The sequence below is a fragment of the Solea solea genome, chromosome 14 (assembly GCF_958295425.1).
Source record: "Solea solea chromosome 14, fSolSol10.1, whole genome shotgun sequence".
NCBI lineage: Eukaryota > Metazoa > Chordata > Actinopteri > Pleuronectiformes > Soleidae > Solea > Solea solea.
In genome coordinates, this window is record NC_081147.1 from 11,798,774 (window position 1) to 11,812,185 (window position 13,412).

Below are 13,412 nucleotides of genomic sequence, written 5' to 3' on the forward strand. Positions count from 1 at the left end.
ACATTTTCTGCTGTGACACTTTATGTCCTTCCTCTCATTCAGGCACCTTATAAAATGCAAAGACTGCTGAAAAAATATGAACTCTTGAATGCAACTTTTGGGGGTCCTACTTTTGTCATTAAGAAAATGACTATGACTTATAAGGATGTAGAGGAGGGGGTTAAACAGAGCCCGTCTCTAGCTGTGTCTGGGGAGGATGTACCAATTTAAAGCCTGGAGCCAGGAAAATAACAAACAACTCTCTGTGTGCAAATGCATTCTGGTCCGTCCAGACCACACTTTATGGGCCAGCTTAGGCCAAAGTGCACAACCTTACTTAAACCTGGCCCATCACTGGACGATCTGAGGCATCTCACTCCAGGCTTTGGCCTTCTTCTTGGCCAGTGCCATCCATGGAGGCTCGTTCTGGGGCAAAGCGGGGGGAGGCAGGCCTCGCTGGGAGGGTGTGGTCTGTCCAGGGAGACCTGCAGCTCTCGAAGCAGACTTTTCTGGAGCTGTTCTCGATGAAAAAGGTGCAGGGGTGACGGCAGCACTCGGGGGCTGGGGAGTCTTAGAGGGAGGAGATAAGGAAGAGGCAGGTTTGGGAAGAGATGTTGGGCTTGTGCAAGAGGGGGCTCTTAGTGAAACTGGAACCGTAGTTGGAGCTGAAAGGGATTTTTGGTCTGGATGTTTGGCTGTGGCAGGGGGAACGTAGGGTTTTGGAGAGACTGCACAGGGCAGCAAGTGGACTTTTGAAGGTTGAGGTGGCACTGGAGTCGGAGGAGAGAGACTTTTCCTTGCCTCCTTTTCTACAGACGCCGACGGCTTACTCAACTCCAGCGAACTCACTAGAAAAGAAAAAACAATTCGAAAGAAAATCAAATAAACACTTGTATCCATAAACTAACAAACTCTGGAAGTATTTCCTAAAAGAAATAGAACTGACTGCTATGATATCAAACATCACTGAGATACAAAATATTTGATGAGATGCTGTGAAACACTAATGCACGAATTGTGTGATTTTTAGACATATAACTTAATAACTGTGGGTGTGAAAGCGAATAGTAAGGTCCAGTGTGATCAGCAGCCTCAACACTGCAGATATCATAACAATGTATTCCTGTGGGTCAACTGTGAAATTCTCTGTTATGTCCGTTGAAAGTGCTTGATTTTGCCAGTGAGAAAATTGAGAACTGAACAACGTAGGCCAGGAACTCCTAATAACAGCAGAAGAGCTCCTTTTGCTGTGTGAATTCCAAGCAGCGCTCTTATATAAACAACATTAGCCATTTATTGGTTAAAATAAGCACTTTTAGTGGATACAACAGGGAATGTTGCAGTGACAGTTTCAAGTACACTTAATTCATTCACTAACTCACTCATCTTCTACAACTTTATCCTCCACTCTCACACTCACACCCAAGATCAATTTGGAGTGTTCAATTTTCACTTGCACCCATGACATTTATAAACATAAAGCCCAAATCCCGGAATTCCCCTTTAATACATCATGACATACTACTAAATTCAACTGTGTGTGGAGAATAAGTCACTGTACACGACATTCATATATAATATATATAAAAATTCTATGTAAAAGTTGAGTCTTAAAAGGCCCTAGGCCCAAGGTTTAGATAACTGACTTGTGAATATGGTCAAACAAATACGATGGGATGGAGTGGAAATGCAATTGATGTCCATGGAAATATTATTTAAACGTAAAAGTTTAGTGGTCACTCATTTCGCCCTCATCTACAAATAATAACAACAATACTGTGGGGTCAGCTGCAGTAGCACAAGTTGTACAGAAGATGGCGGTGTCCCATCACTTAAACCCTGAAATTTGGAGGCAACAATAAAAATGTAGGTGCTTTAAGTAGTTACTACAGAAATACTGGCATCTGTGTGTCTTGATTTGTGTTTGCAGCTTGTTCAGTAGAATACAAATTTCAGTAAAATAATGAAAATTTAGACTATGATACATCAGTTTCTTTTGCAGTTTCAAATGACCTGTGTGCATTTGTGTGTCTCTCTCTCACCTTTGCCTGTGAATTCGGCTGTCTTGTTGCTCTGCTCCTTGCTTGTTGAGCTAACGTATGCTGGCAGTGAAGACTTCCTCTCTTGCTCTTCCTGATAACACAGAACAGAGCAGAGGGTTATGCACATTCTTGATAAAAGCCATGGCCCTTACAAGAATAACAAGAGGCTGGAAATGAGAAAAAGAACAACATTGTTAATGTATTTCCTCCAGACGTGGTTTTCTTTGCTCTGTCATGTCACACAGATGTCATGTGGGTCAAAAAGGACACAATAGTTCTTCTGTATCCTGAACTTTGCACCATCGACATGTGACTCTTCTTGAAAGATGTCGTCCCATTGAGACTAATGCTCGTAATGCATATAATCATCCATCCATCCATCGTAAACCGCTTATCTGAGATCGGGTCGCACTATAGTCGATACTTTCTCTCTCACACACACATACACACAGATGGACACACTAAGATTACCTTCTTGACAGTGATCTCATCCAGTGAGCTTTCTTTATAGATCCTCTGTTTCTGTTTGGCCACAGAGATCCAACTGGGAGACTCAGGTCCAGTAGAAACACCACGAGCTGCAGCTGCAGCTGCTGCTGCTGCTGGGTCTGAATCAATGACACAGCAGACACTGTTACACCTAAACTGTGCTGAATCAGGAGATCTCAGTGCAAGGTCATTAACTGAGAAAGTGTTGTGTCTTCAAGTGTGTATACACACCTGAGATGCACTTGGTTTTAACTCCACTATCTCCGTGCACGTCTGGTTTCTTAGGGAGGGCCGGCTTGTTACTGACTGGATGATTTATAGAGGGTTTCACTCCGACTGGCTGTGGAGGCTCAGTTTTACAGCTGGTTGGCTGAACTGGAGATTCAACGGCCGACTGAGCAAGAAAGGAAATCAGAATAAAGTTATAACTGTAGTTTGTAACTTTTAAATATTAGTTCACAAAATGCTGATTAAGTCCATCAGCTACACACAACTCTCTCCGGGTTCCTCACCTGGTGACATTCCTGATTACTGATTTGTTACATGTGAGGCAACAGCAACATTGAGTTAATAAGCAAGTTGCTGCAAACAAGTTGTGGTATGACTGAAAACACTGACGTGCAGGTGAAATGTTTCAGAAGTGGATTCTACAACTCAAAAGAACAGGATTTGACAGGATGAACACGTCTTGTCCCTGTTTGCTCCGGCATTACCGCTCTTTCCACACATGCTCCTTCACTCGGGTCTGATAGTATTGCTTGACAGTTTTCATGTTTTCACATGAAGAATGCAACATACAAATTAAGTTACATCATTTTGGGCAATGAAGAAATGTACCTAAAGTGTGGATAGCCACACTAAGCAGGCTATGGTTTAAGTCATTCACAAAGGCAAAAATACATGTTCAGTTGGCTTGAAGAGTGCAGAATGGCCACAAAACATAAACAAATCTGTATATAATAACAGCGCAGTCACCTCTGTGTTTGCTTCCTCTGAGCTGAAGAGGTGCAGAGCGGAAGTCTTCCTCAGCCGGACTCCAAATGGATTGTCAGGGTTTCCCTCCACCACAACAGAGCTTTCTGTAGGTGGGAGGTGGAAAAGTTGGTCTGTGGGTCCACTTTATTTCAAATCAAACACACAGTTATTGTCACGTGACAGGAAAACAAAAGTGAAAATAGGACCTGAAATTACAGCTCAAGACGAGACAACAATACAAGCACCCAAACATATAAAACTGAACAAATGGTTGTGTTTAAAGCCGGTACCTTCTGTGTTTGCAACAGCTGAGGTCTGAGGTTTGACGGAGGGTGGAGGCAGTGTCGCATTGCTCTGTGGTTTGACAGTGGGGCTCCCGACATTCCTCACTCTACCAGGACTCAGCACTTCGACCTTAGGTGAACTTGCTGGCTCTGCTTTCACAACAAGATCCTTCCTTGTTGGAGCTTCCACATCTTCAGCTCCAGGTTCTGTGACCACAGGTGACCCAGAGGAGATGAATGCAGGTGGAGAAGAAGGAGGAGTCAAACTTTGTGATCTCTGCCAGGCAGGCACGATGGTGAAGCGGACTTTACTCTGCTCTGGACTGCTGGATGGTTGTTTGACAGTTTCCTCCACAGGGACGGGATGTGTCGCTTGGTCTTTGAGAGGAGACCTTTGCTCTTCCTCTACTTCCTCCACTTCCTCCTCAGCAGCACATTGTTCCTCCTCTGTTGCTGTTGCTTGTTGCTTTGTGGCAGCTAAAGCAGGAGGAGATGACTCAGTGAAAGTTTCTTCAGCGTCTGCAGCAGGTGGAGACTGTTGGAAAAAAGGTGCAGCTTTCTCTGAACTGGGAGAAACAAGATTAATGTGGATTGTGCTGGTCCTACTGGGAGAGACAGGTCCACTTTCTTGTGATGGAGTCTCACAATGTGTCTCCAGGAGAAACAAAGAAGACGGCTTTGCAGGCACAGTAGCTTGCTCCATGGCTTCAGTTTCATCTTTTTCCACTTGTTTCTGGTCTACATGGAAAACTTCAGCTAGATTCTCATGTGCAGTTTCATCCATATCAGGTTGGTGTGTTTCCACATCTTCCTCTTGGTCTGATTGCTGTTCGTCACTCTCTACAACTGCCTCCACCATCTCAGAGCTTTCTTGGACCTCCTGCACTTTGGTAACTTGCAGATGACCGTGTTCTGCAGGGATGTCGTCGCCACTTGTGTGTTTTGTGGTGCATGTGGTGTCATCTCCAACCACAGAATCTACATCTTCATCTGCCTCCTGTGACGACATGGCAACTTCAACTTCTTCCTCTGCTGTATCACAGACGGTCTCCGTCATCTCCTCTGTGTCCTCCCTCACCTCTTCAATTGCTTCCTCCGTCTCCTCCAGTCCCGCACTCACTTCTGCCTCCACTTCCTCCTCCTTGACATCATCCTTTTCTCTGTTCTCCCATTCTTCCTCATTCACCTCTGGCTCCTTCTCCACCTCCATTGCTGCCTCCTCCACCTTTATTGCCTCCTTCTCCACCTCTATTGCCTCCTTCTCCACCTCTATTGCCTCCTTCTCCACCTTTATTGCCTCCTTCTCCACCTCTATTGCCTCCTTCTCCACCTCCATTGCCTCCTTCTCCACCTCCCTTGCCTCCTCCTCTGTCTCACTCTCTTCCTCCAGTTCTTCATCCTGTACCAGGATGTCACATTTTCTCATGGATGTATCACGTTCCTCCTCGGGTTCAAGCTCATCCACCTCCTCTTTCTCTGCAGCTTCTTCTTGCTGAAGACAAAGGAGAAAATAAAATAATATATAATACAATGCACACTTTCCGTACTGTACTGAAATGATGATATGACGATACTCTACTATACTGGCCATAATAGGCTTATATACTTTACCAAGAGGTTCAAGTTTTTACATTTTAATACATGTAATTTTAGATGGTATGACAATTCTTCAACACTTATATATTATTGCAAGAACATTCTCCACCTCACATGTAATGGAAATCTTCATATTCCCTTTTCCTTTTGAGGGAAATCCAAGTAGATATACAACTATTAATTACCTTAACTGTTAAATCTGGGTTTGGATGCAAATGTAAGAGACTAGGAGATAAAATCCTCTTCTTCTTCTATTTTATGACTTGACAACAAAGTAGTTTGTTTGTTAGGACAAGGATAAGTCCATCTTCTTGCTTACAAAATAAATGGGAAAATGAATTAAAATAAAAGATTAAAAACAGCTTCAAGTGCATGAATCTAAATATAAATAGAAAATACATACAGCATTATAAACAACTCGTTCCACAACCAGTTCTTCTTCCTCCTCTCCTTCTTCTTCTCTTTCTTCTTCACTTTTTGCCTCTTCTTCAGAGGGAACCATTTCTTCCTGACAGGGAAGAATGGAAACCTCCTCCTCTTCTTCCTCAGCGGCGTGGCCCATGGGTGGAGAACCTGAGAGAACACACTGAGAGCTCACAGGTTCTTCCACGTCTGCTTCTTCTTCCTTCCCCTTATCCTCATCCTCTTTCTCCACTACATTGTTCGCTGTTTCCTCTGTCTCCTCGTCTGTCTTCAGAGTCACACCCTCAGTCTCTACGCTCAGTGAACAAGACACAAGAGGTGTTTTCAAGGAACTCAGAACCTCCTGTAAGAACGAGCTCTCCTCCTCCTTGTCCTCCTGGCCTCCATCTTCATCTGCTTGCAGTTCCAACTCATTTTCATCCTTGTTCTCTACTGATCCATATGTGGTACCTGGAGGATCCAGTAGATACTCTCTTGCACCAGCAGGGGGCTCTGGTGTGGCACTAGAGGCAGAAATCAAGAGGTCAGCTCAACAGGATAAGAAAATAAAAACAAATCAGAGATTGAAGAGCAGAAAACAAGGAGGAAATCACGTCTAATCACCTGGGACTGTCCAGAGAGGACGTTCTAGAGTTGGACTCGGAGGAGGGCAGGGGCTGGGCCTCTGGGGCTTCCTCCTCTGACAGACTTTGCTCAGGGGGAGTGGAATTGTCCGGGTTTTGAGAAATATCCTGTTCTGCCTCCAACTCTGAATCGTCTGCCTCCTCCCTCTCCTCGTTGTGTCTCAACAGGGATTTTCTGGAATGCTGCGATTGCTCTTTCTCCTCCTCTTCCATCTCCTCCTTCTCTTCTTCCTCCTCTTCTCGTCTTACTTCTGGGTTCAGCTCATCGAGGCTTAAAACTACATAATAGATAAAAAAAAAAAAAAAGGATCTCAAACCAATCTGATAATACACAGTGGCAGCAGGTATATGAGTAGTCTGCAGCAGTCGATAATTGACGACAGATAAAGTTAGTCATTATTTAAATAAGGCAGTTTTATTCTTGTTTGTAATTATTTGTCAAAATAATAAAAAGTCAATTTAACTTATTATGGTTATGTGTATCAAAAGTATCAAAATGTCTACAAATGAAGTTCTATCATGGTGATCATTTGGTGACCTTTACACATTTGATATCAACTCCACAGAAACCTCCTGACCTTCTGTCTTCTGTTGTTCTTGATCCTCCAAACTCTCTGTGATGGAGGTGTTCAGCATCCCATCCACTGCAGACTCTCCCTCTTTCAGCTCCAGCTTCTGCATGGCCCCAACATAACATCAGCATTATCAATAGATATACTAGCAATTTCTGAGAAATACAGTATACATAGTATACATTGGTTCCCAACTTGTGGGTCCCAGCCCAGTTTCTGGTGTATCATGTGCTTGTGTTGCTGTGTTCTTACAATGACAGGCTTCCTCCTGTTGCAGGCTTTATGTCTCAGGCCCAGCTTGTGTTTAGCAGCAGAGTTGTCCAAGCAGGCGAAGGGACTGGCCGGTTGACTGAAGTCCCCAGGAACCACCAAGGGACTCATTGCTCTACTGGAGGCTCCACGGGAAAGCTGACAAAACAGAGAGAGAGACACAGACAGAAGGTTTCACTGACTGGTTTCGCAAGTGACTTGTTAACGGAGTAAAATGTGCTCCCTGGGCTTTTTGTGGATACAAGTGCACGACTGACAATGTGTCCTTAAAATTGAGATTGAGAAGATTATAGTGTTAGTGGAATCAAAACAAACAGGCCAGACCTTTAATGTGCATCTACTATCTATCTAATGTCTACTGGTGGTGATCCCCGTCACCTGCTAAGTATCGAGGACCTTCTGGGGACATTTAACATCTTGTTCATGTATTAAATGAAGATGTGTCCTCATGTGGAGACACCTGGAGGTCCTCCAGTGACAAAACCTTGGATTTGCCTGCTCATGTCCAAGGGAAATTATATCCACATGCGACTGTTTCCTCAAAATCTGTCTGCTTTTGTTTCTAATGGAGCAGCTCCAGACACAGCTGGTCACATTACAGATTTGAGTCACCGCTCTTCAGACCTAGAATTATCATCTGTGTGTTTATACCAGGGGCTCCCAAGCTTCAAGAGACATTTAAGGTAGCTGGTAAGGAGAGAGAGTTGAGAGTGGTGGATGTTCACTTTAATGTGAAGGCAGGAGATAACGAAACAAAAGGAAATGAAGGATGAGCAGAGAGAGTGTTGGGGTGGGGGGGGGGGGGGGGGGTTGTCCAGCTGTAAAAATATTAGCTGTCCTTATCTGCAGGAACAACACCAAGTCTGTCATCGGTGCAAAAGCAGCCCTATCTCTACTCTCACAAATGATCATTTTAACATATTTCCCACTGACACATAAAGTACCTATGGGATTATAATAAGAGTTTCAGAAAACTAAAAACTGTACCACAAAAAAAGAAAATCTCATCTCTCTACTTGGCTCAATTGCATTGGGTTTGTGGCAGCACATGGGCATCTCTAAACCTTTTCACATGAAAACAAAAACCAATAGTTGATACTACAAGAGGTCAGTTGAATGAATGCTGTCAGTACAAGTAGAGATGCTGACCCCCAGAGAGTGGAATGCACCCGAAACACACACACCCTCCTCAAGCATCACACACTGAACACATGACAGTTGTTTACTGTGTGACAGAGACAGTATTCATTTGTGGTCGCTGTAAGAATTAGAGCAGAGGGAAGAAATCCTCAGATGGATATCTGACTTTTCTGATTGAATACAATTTTGTGTATCTGCAATCTGTGGAGTGCAGATTCAACTTTAGTAGACCCTAAACTGACCCTGACTCCTCTGTCTCTCCTGTATGCATTTCTTTTTAGCCATTTGGTGGAAATAAACACAGATGAAATATTGCCAAGTAAATCTTAATGAATATGTATTAGCAAGAATCCCGTTGGATACATATTCTGCAGATTTCTTTCCCCCTATAATCTTAAATGTTATTCATATAAACATTATAGTTTTTTTGTCTAGGGAGAGTGGAAGGAGGGAGAGTGAGGCCTAAAGCCTGCTGACAACGTGTGGTCAAGAAGATTTCTGTATCCATGCGGTGCTTTAAAGAATGAACGCAGTATCACGTCGTACAATACTACAATATTTTATTATACATAACAAATCTGTGCTCTTTCTGGATGCAGTAAATGTGAAACAAGGCTGACCCAGAACCAATCACTGCTATTGATTTTAAGGCTCAAATGGATACAGTACCCAGCTATGGGAGAGTATTAGGGCCACATGTAAAAATAAATAAATGAATGAATGAATAGAACAGCATGAATTCTGAGAAAAAAGTCAGAATCCTGAGAAAAAAAGTCTGTTTTTGTGTGACCTTTTTCTCAGAATTCTGACTTTGATCTCAGAATTCATGCTATTTCATTTATTTGTTTACATGTGGCCCGAATACTCTTCCGTAGATCTGAAGAGTATTTGAACCAAAAATCAACCGTAGTGTTTTGATTCTGGGTCAGCCGTGTTTCACATTTACTGCATCCAGAAAGAGCACAGATTTGTTATGTACAATAAAATATGATAGTATTTTTCCGTACAGAGCTGCGTTGAAATCAACTATACTTGGAATTAAATCACATTAAAAATACTGTGTCTCCATTAAGTCCGTCTTGCTGAATGGAAAAGCTCCAGACAGTGCCACTGTGACTGCATCTCACAAGTCCGCACGGCCCTCGTTGACCTCATTCTCATGTCTGGAATGCACTTTAAAAGGGATATTTTTTGTGAGAGTTTTTTTTGTGTGCACGTCTTCATAGCTGGCCATTTGTGGTTCTTGACTGGCTGAAAATGCTTAGACTGCACTATTATTAAACGCTCATTTGTCATACTTTGCACTGTGCTTTTAACCCAAACTAAATGGATAGATGAGGTTTTTGGGGACATTTGTCTCATCACGAATTGGCACAACTTTCAGTCTGTCCTTCTAAAGTACTCATTGTAGTAAATGACTTTAACTGACGGTGTACAGCGGGGTTTGCATTCTACTTTTAGTGTTTTTGTTTACCTGGTCGTCATCACTATCTACTCCCTCCAGACTGATTGAACTGTTCCTCTGAGTCTGCTTCTGAGATATGGAGATAGAAAAAAGAATCAGTGTAGTGGAGGTGTAGTCTGCAGCAGTGTTCAGGTGGACGTCTCTGGGAGGGTGGGAGGTTATTCAAATCAACATGTGTGTGTTACCATGGCTGCGTGAGGTGTGGTGTATTCAGGTGGACTGCAGGGGAGACCATCGTCCTCAGACATGGTTCCAGCATCATCTGCCCTCTTCACACACATCAGGGATGGAGGAGAGCCCAGTCTGATGGCCTGTTTCAGCTGGAGCTGCATTAACAAAACAAACCTGTGTTTTCTTTTATCTGTTTAATGGCCAGGACATTTTTTAAATCAGTCGACAGTTATCATGATAGACTGGTAAATTTAGCTTTTTTTATGGACAGAGAACATCAAATATCTGTCAAAAACCTGTTATAATAATGTGTTATACGTCCAAGTGTGTTTGTGCAATATTTAAACTTTATATCTTTTTATAGTTAACTCCAGTTACATTAGAAGTACAGAATTTTATTTTGCATAATATTCTATTAATGAATCATTTTCTACCCTGAGATAAAAGTTAGGGTATTTCCCATGTTTTCCTTATGTGTAAGGAATGGAAAAGAGTCAAACCTAAGACCAGTCTGTTTAATAAGCTACAGCTTTAGTCTTTTTCACTGCTTTAACAGCCCAGAAATCCTCGATCACATACAGTATAATTAACAGAGAGGGACCTGTGACGACAGGTAGTTGGCACTCGCCAGAGAGAGTGTTTATGTTAGCCCTGTGTGCGTGTGTGTACACGTGTGCGTGCGTGCCTGTGTGTGTGTGTGTGTGGGTATCACAGAAACTCAAACTTGTTGTTATCTGTCGCTCTGTAACAGTCACTCAAGGACTCAGTGACTCAGGTGCAAAGCAAACACGGGACAATAGAGCTTTTCTTTAGCCGACCACTAGCACACATCAAGTCCTTGATTAAAAAAAACAAAGACCAGTGTAGTCCAAGTTCACAGTTGTTACAGTAACTTAATAAACAAAGACAAACAGCGCAACAGCAGCAGCTCAAATAAGGACACAGGATTAATTCAAAACTTAATTCACCGAAGTACTAAAGTCATGTCATGGAGCCACTGGGTGCAAGTAGTATATTAATGTATGTAGCCTGTAAGATATTGATGCTCACCCTATAAGTTATTTTGTGTAAAAACGTTTGACTTGAGCTATGAATGTGTATGTGCTTTATTCTCTTGATACAATGAGTGCAGTTTCGGGTGTTGGGATAACAATAAAGCTCCTGTGATTATACTGATTTAGAAAAACCATTGAAGTTTTTGTTTTGAAATCTGAGATTTTTGACTCTTGCACTTAAACAGTGCATTGTGAGGTGGTGGTACGTTGGCTTCACTGTTACATATATATTCTACTTTTACTTGTTTTCCCATGCATAGAAGATTACTAAATGTCATCAGTACAAAGGTAGAATATTGGCATTTTCACATTAAAGTGATGAATGATTTCTTTGTTCAGAGTGGGTTTCGAATGCATTCTTGCCTGCTTTCGTCTGCCCTCCTTTCCCTTTCTTCCTCTTCTTCCCCATCTTATACAGATGATTGTTCCCCAGCTTTGTATTTATGTTTGGCCCTGAGTAACCTCATTTTGCTTAATGGTCCATTTGCAACCAAATTAGCTGAGCATGTAGGTAACTGGATACTGCAAGGTTCATTTGAAAGATGTATTTTGTAGCATTGACTCCTGCGTCATATCTGTCTGCAAGACTATTTTGAGAAACTGTTGAAATGCTGTTTCTTGAGTAGAAAATATGTCAAAATGTATAGTTAACTATTATATAACATGCTAAAAAATATTTTGGCGCTGCATTGGTGGACTTACCTGGTGTGGATAATGTTTGGAACATCTAAAAACTTGTTCTCCGAGCAGCCGAGCAAAGTGAGGATTATGATCAGGAAATCCCCATTAGCTTGTTTTCTACGGTAAATTCACTTTATGCAAATGACTTCTAGATAAACGGACCACCACAAACATTTTCTCTTTTCCTTTTTTTTTTTTTTTAGCAAATCCCCTTTAGACTTTGTTTAGTTCTCTCTTCCCTGTAGGAAGTTCCGTGGAGCAGGTTAACTAGAGGTCAGTCCATCCATCTGCGTCTCATGTCTTTCCATTTTAGACCTCAGTTGTGACGGACACTTACTCACTCTCGTCTTTTTTCCCCCTATCCTCGGCCAGTCATGTCAGTCATTATGCTTTGAGGCACAGTTTGAACTTCTCCCTCTTCAGCCGTTACATTTACCACATGATAAGACATTACACTGAAGTATGGATGCACCAAATGTCTCTGATTTTGTAAATGTATTCCATGTTGCGTTCACATCCCTGAGGGGGAATCACACAATCTAAATATAAGTGAGATCAGCTGGTATCATTGTCTATCTGTCAACTCTTATATTTATTAATTCGGCTCATGGCAGCTGATATTTTCATGACCACACACACACACACACACACACACAGACAGTGATTCTGCATTTGTTTTATTATATCTCATTAAGCCCTGCTGTCAAATCCTCTTTTCCTGGAGGGAAGAGTCACAGTGGAATCCTGGACATCACAGGGATTTACTCACTAAAGCTCAAGCTTGGCTTTTATTTGAACAGCATCTTAAACTCAAGTCCCATTTTCCCGCAGTTTAAAAATAACCTGCTATCACTGACTCACAATCTACAGTGGAAATGGATACAATTTGCATTGACTCTGCACTAAATGCTCTAGCTCTAGTTTAGACAGTTGATTGATAATTTAGCTTCTATTCTTTTATTTTGGCAGTCCACCGGTATGATCTTATGATGTCTATGCTTCATACAATCATCAAAAATACTGTCTTTTTGATGTGCGTTGCATTGTAGTTTCTCTGTGTTGGATGCTAACAGCATTTGAGACATTGTAGACATGATTCTGTGTTGGTTCGAGAAGACCGAGCAATACTTTCCAGGCCAGTTGGTGATGCATTTTCTTTCTTTTTTTTTGGTCAAAAGTGACAACAAAGCGCGGACGATTTATTATTGTTTATTTCTGATCCAGTTACCACCATCCCTAAAAGAATTGAATTGCTAAACAGCTTTGGAGCATTTGAGCATTGGAGTTATAAATGGAACTTCTCAAAAAGCAAATGTTTTCCTGTAAATAACTTAGCCCCTGGGGTCCCTGATGTGTATTTCCCATTTAAAGTGTCTAAAAGCAGCTTTTGTTGGTGGTTTGTCACTCCCTGACCTAAGACTCTACTATTGGGCAGCTAACATAAGCAAAATGACTCTCTGGATTCCGACCCTGAATTAATCTGGTGTTAACTAGAAGCTAAATCCTGCTCTACGTCACTCCTAGCTCTACTTACATCAAAATTGCCCTTTCAACCATCCCAATATACATGTAACCCAATTGTAGTTTCCACCCTTAAAATGTGGTTCCGATTTAGATGTACTTTTGGACTCAAAGGATTGTCTAATC

The 13,412-nt window shown here is 42.0% G+C and overlaps 1 protein-coding gene across 5 annotated transcripts in view; it reads right to left on the reverse strand.

Moving 5' to 3' along the window:
• LOC131472445 (probable serine/threonine-protein kinase kinX) overlaps positions 1-13,412 on the reverse strand; it is a 42,313-nt gene that overhangs the window by 842 nt on the left and 28,059 nt on the right. For 3 of the 5 annotated variants that reach the window (XM_058649625.1, XM_058649627.1, XM_058649626.1), the window contains exons 5-16: positions 10,044-10,184; positions 9,868-9,927; positions 7,236-7,391; positions 6,990-7,086; positions 6,392-6,689; positions 5,769-6,291; positions 3,776-5,261; positions 3,486-3,589; positions 2,742-2,904; positions 2,493-2,629; positions 2,022-2,112; positions 1-827 (exon numbers count right to left, since the gene is read on the reverse strand). The exon at positions 1-827 is cut by the window's left edge and continues 842 nt beyond it. In XM_058649625.1, coding sequence (XP_058505608.1) covers positions 331-827; positions 2,022-2,112; positions 2,493-2,629; positions 2,742-2,904; positions 3,486-3,589; positions 3,776-5,261; positions 5,769-6,291; positions 6,392-6,689; positions 6,990-7,086; positions 7,236-7,391; positions 9,868-9,927; positions 10,044-10,184 — 3,753 coding nt within the window. In that variant the 3' untranslated portion in view covers positions 1-330. The remainder of the gene's footprint in view (positions 828-2,021; positions 2,113-2,492; positions 2,630-2,741; positions 2,905-3,485; positions 3,590-3,775; positions 5,262-5,768; positions 6,292-6,391; positions 6,690-6,989; positions 7,087-7,235; positions 7,392-9,867; positions 9,928-10,043; positions 10,185-13,412) is intronic. The other 2 variants (XM_058649629.1, XM_058649630.1) reach the window with 2 other exon arrangements.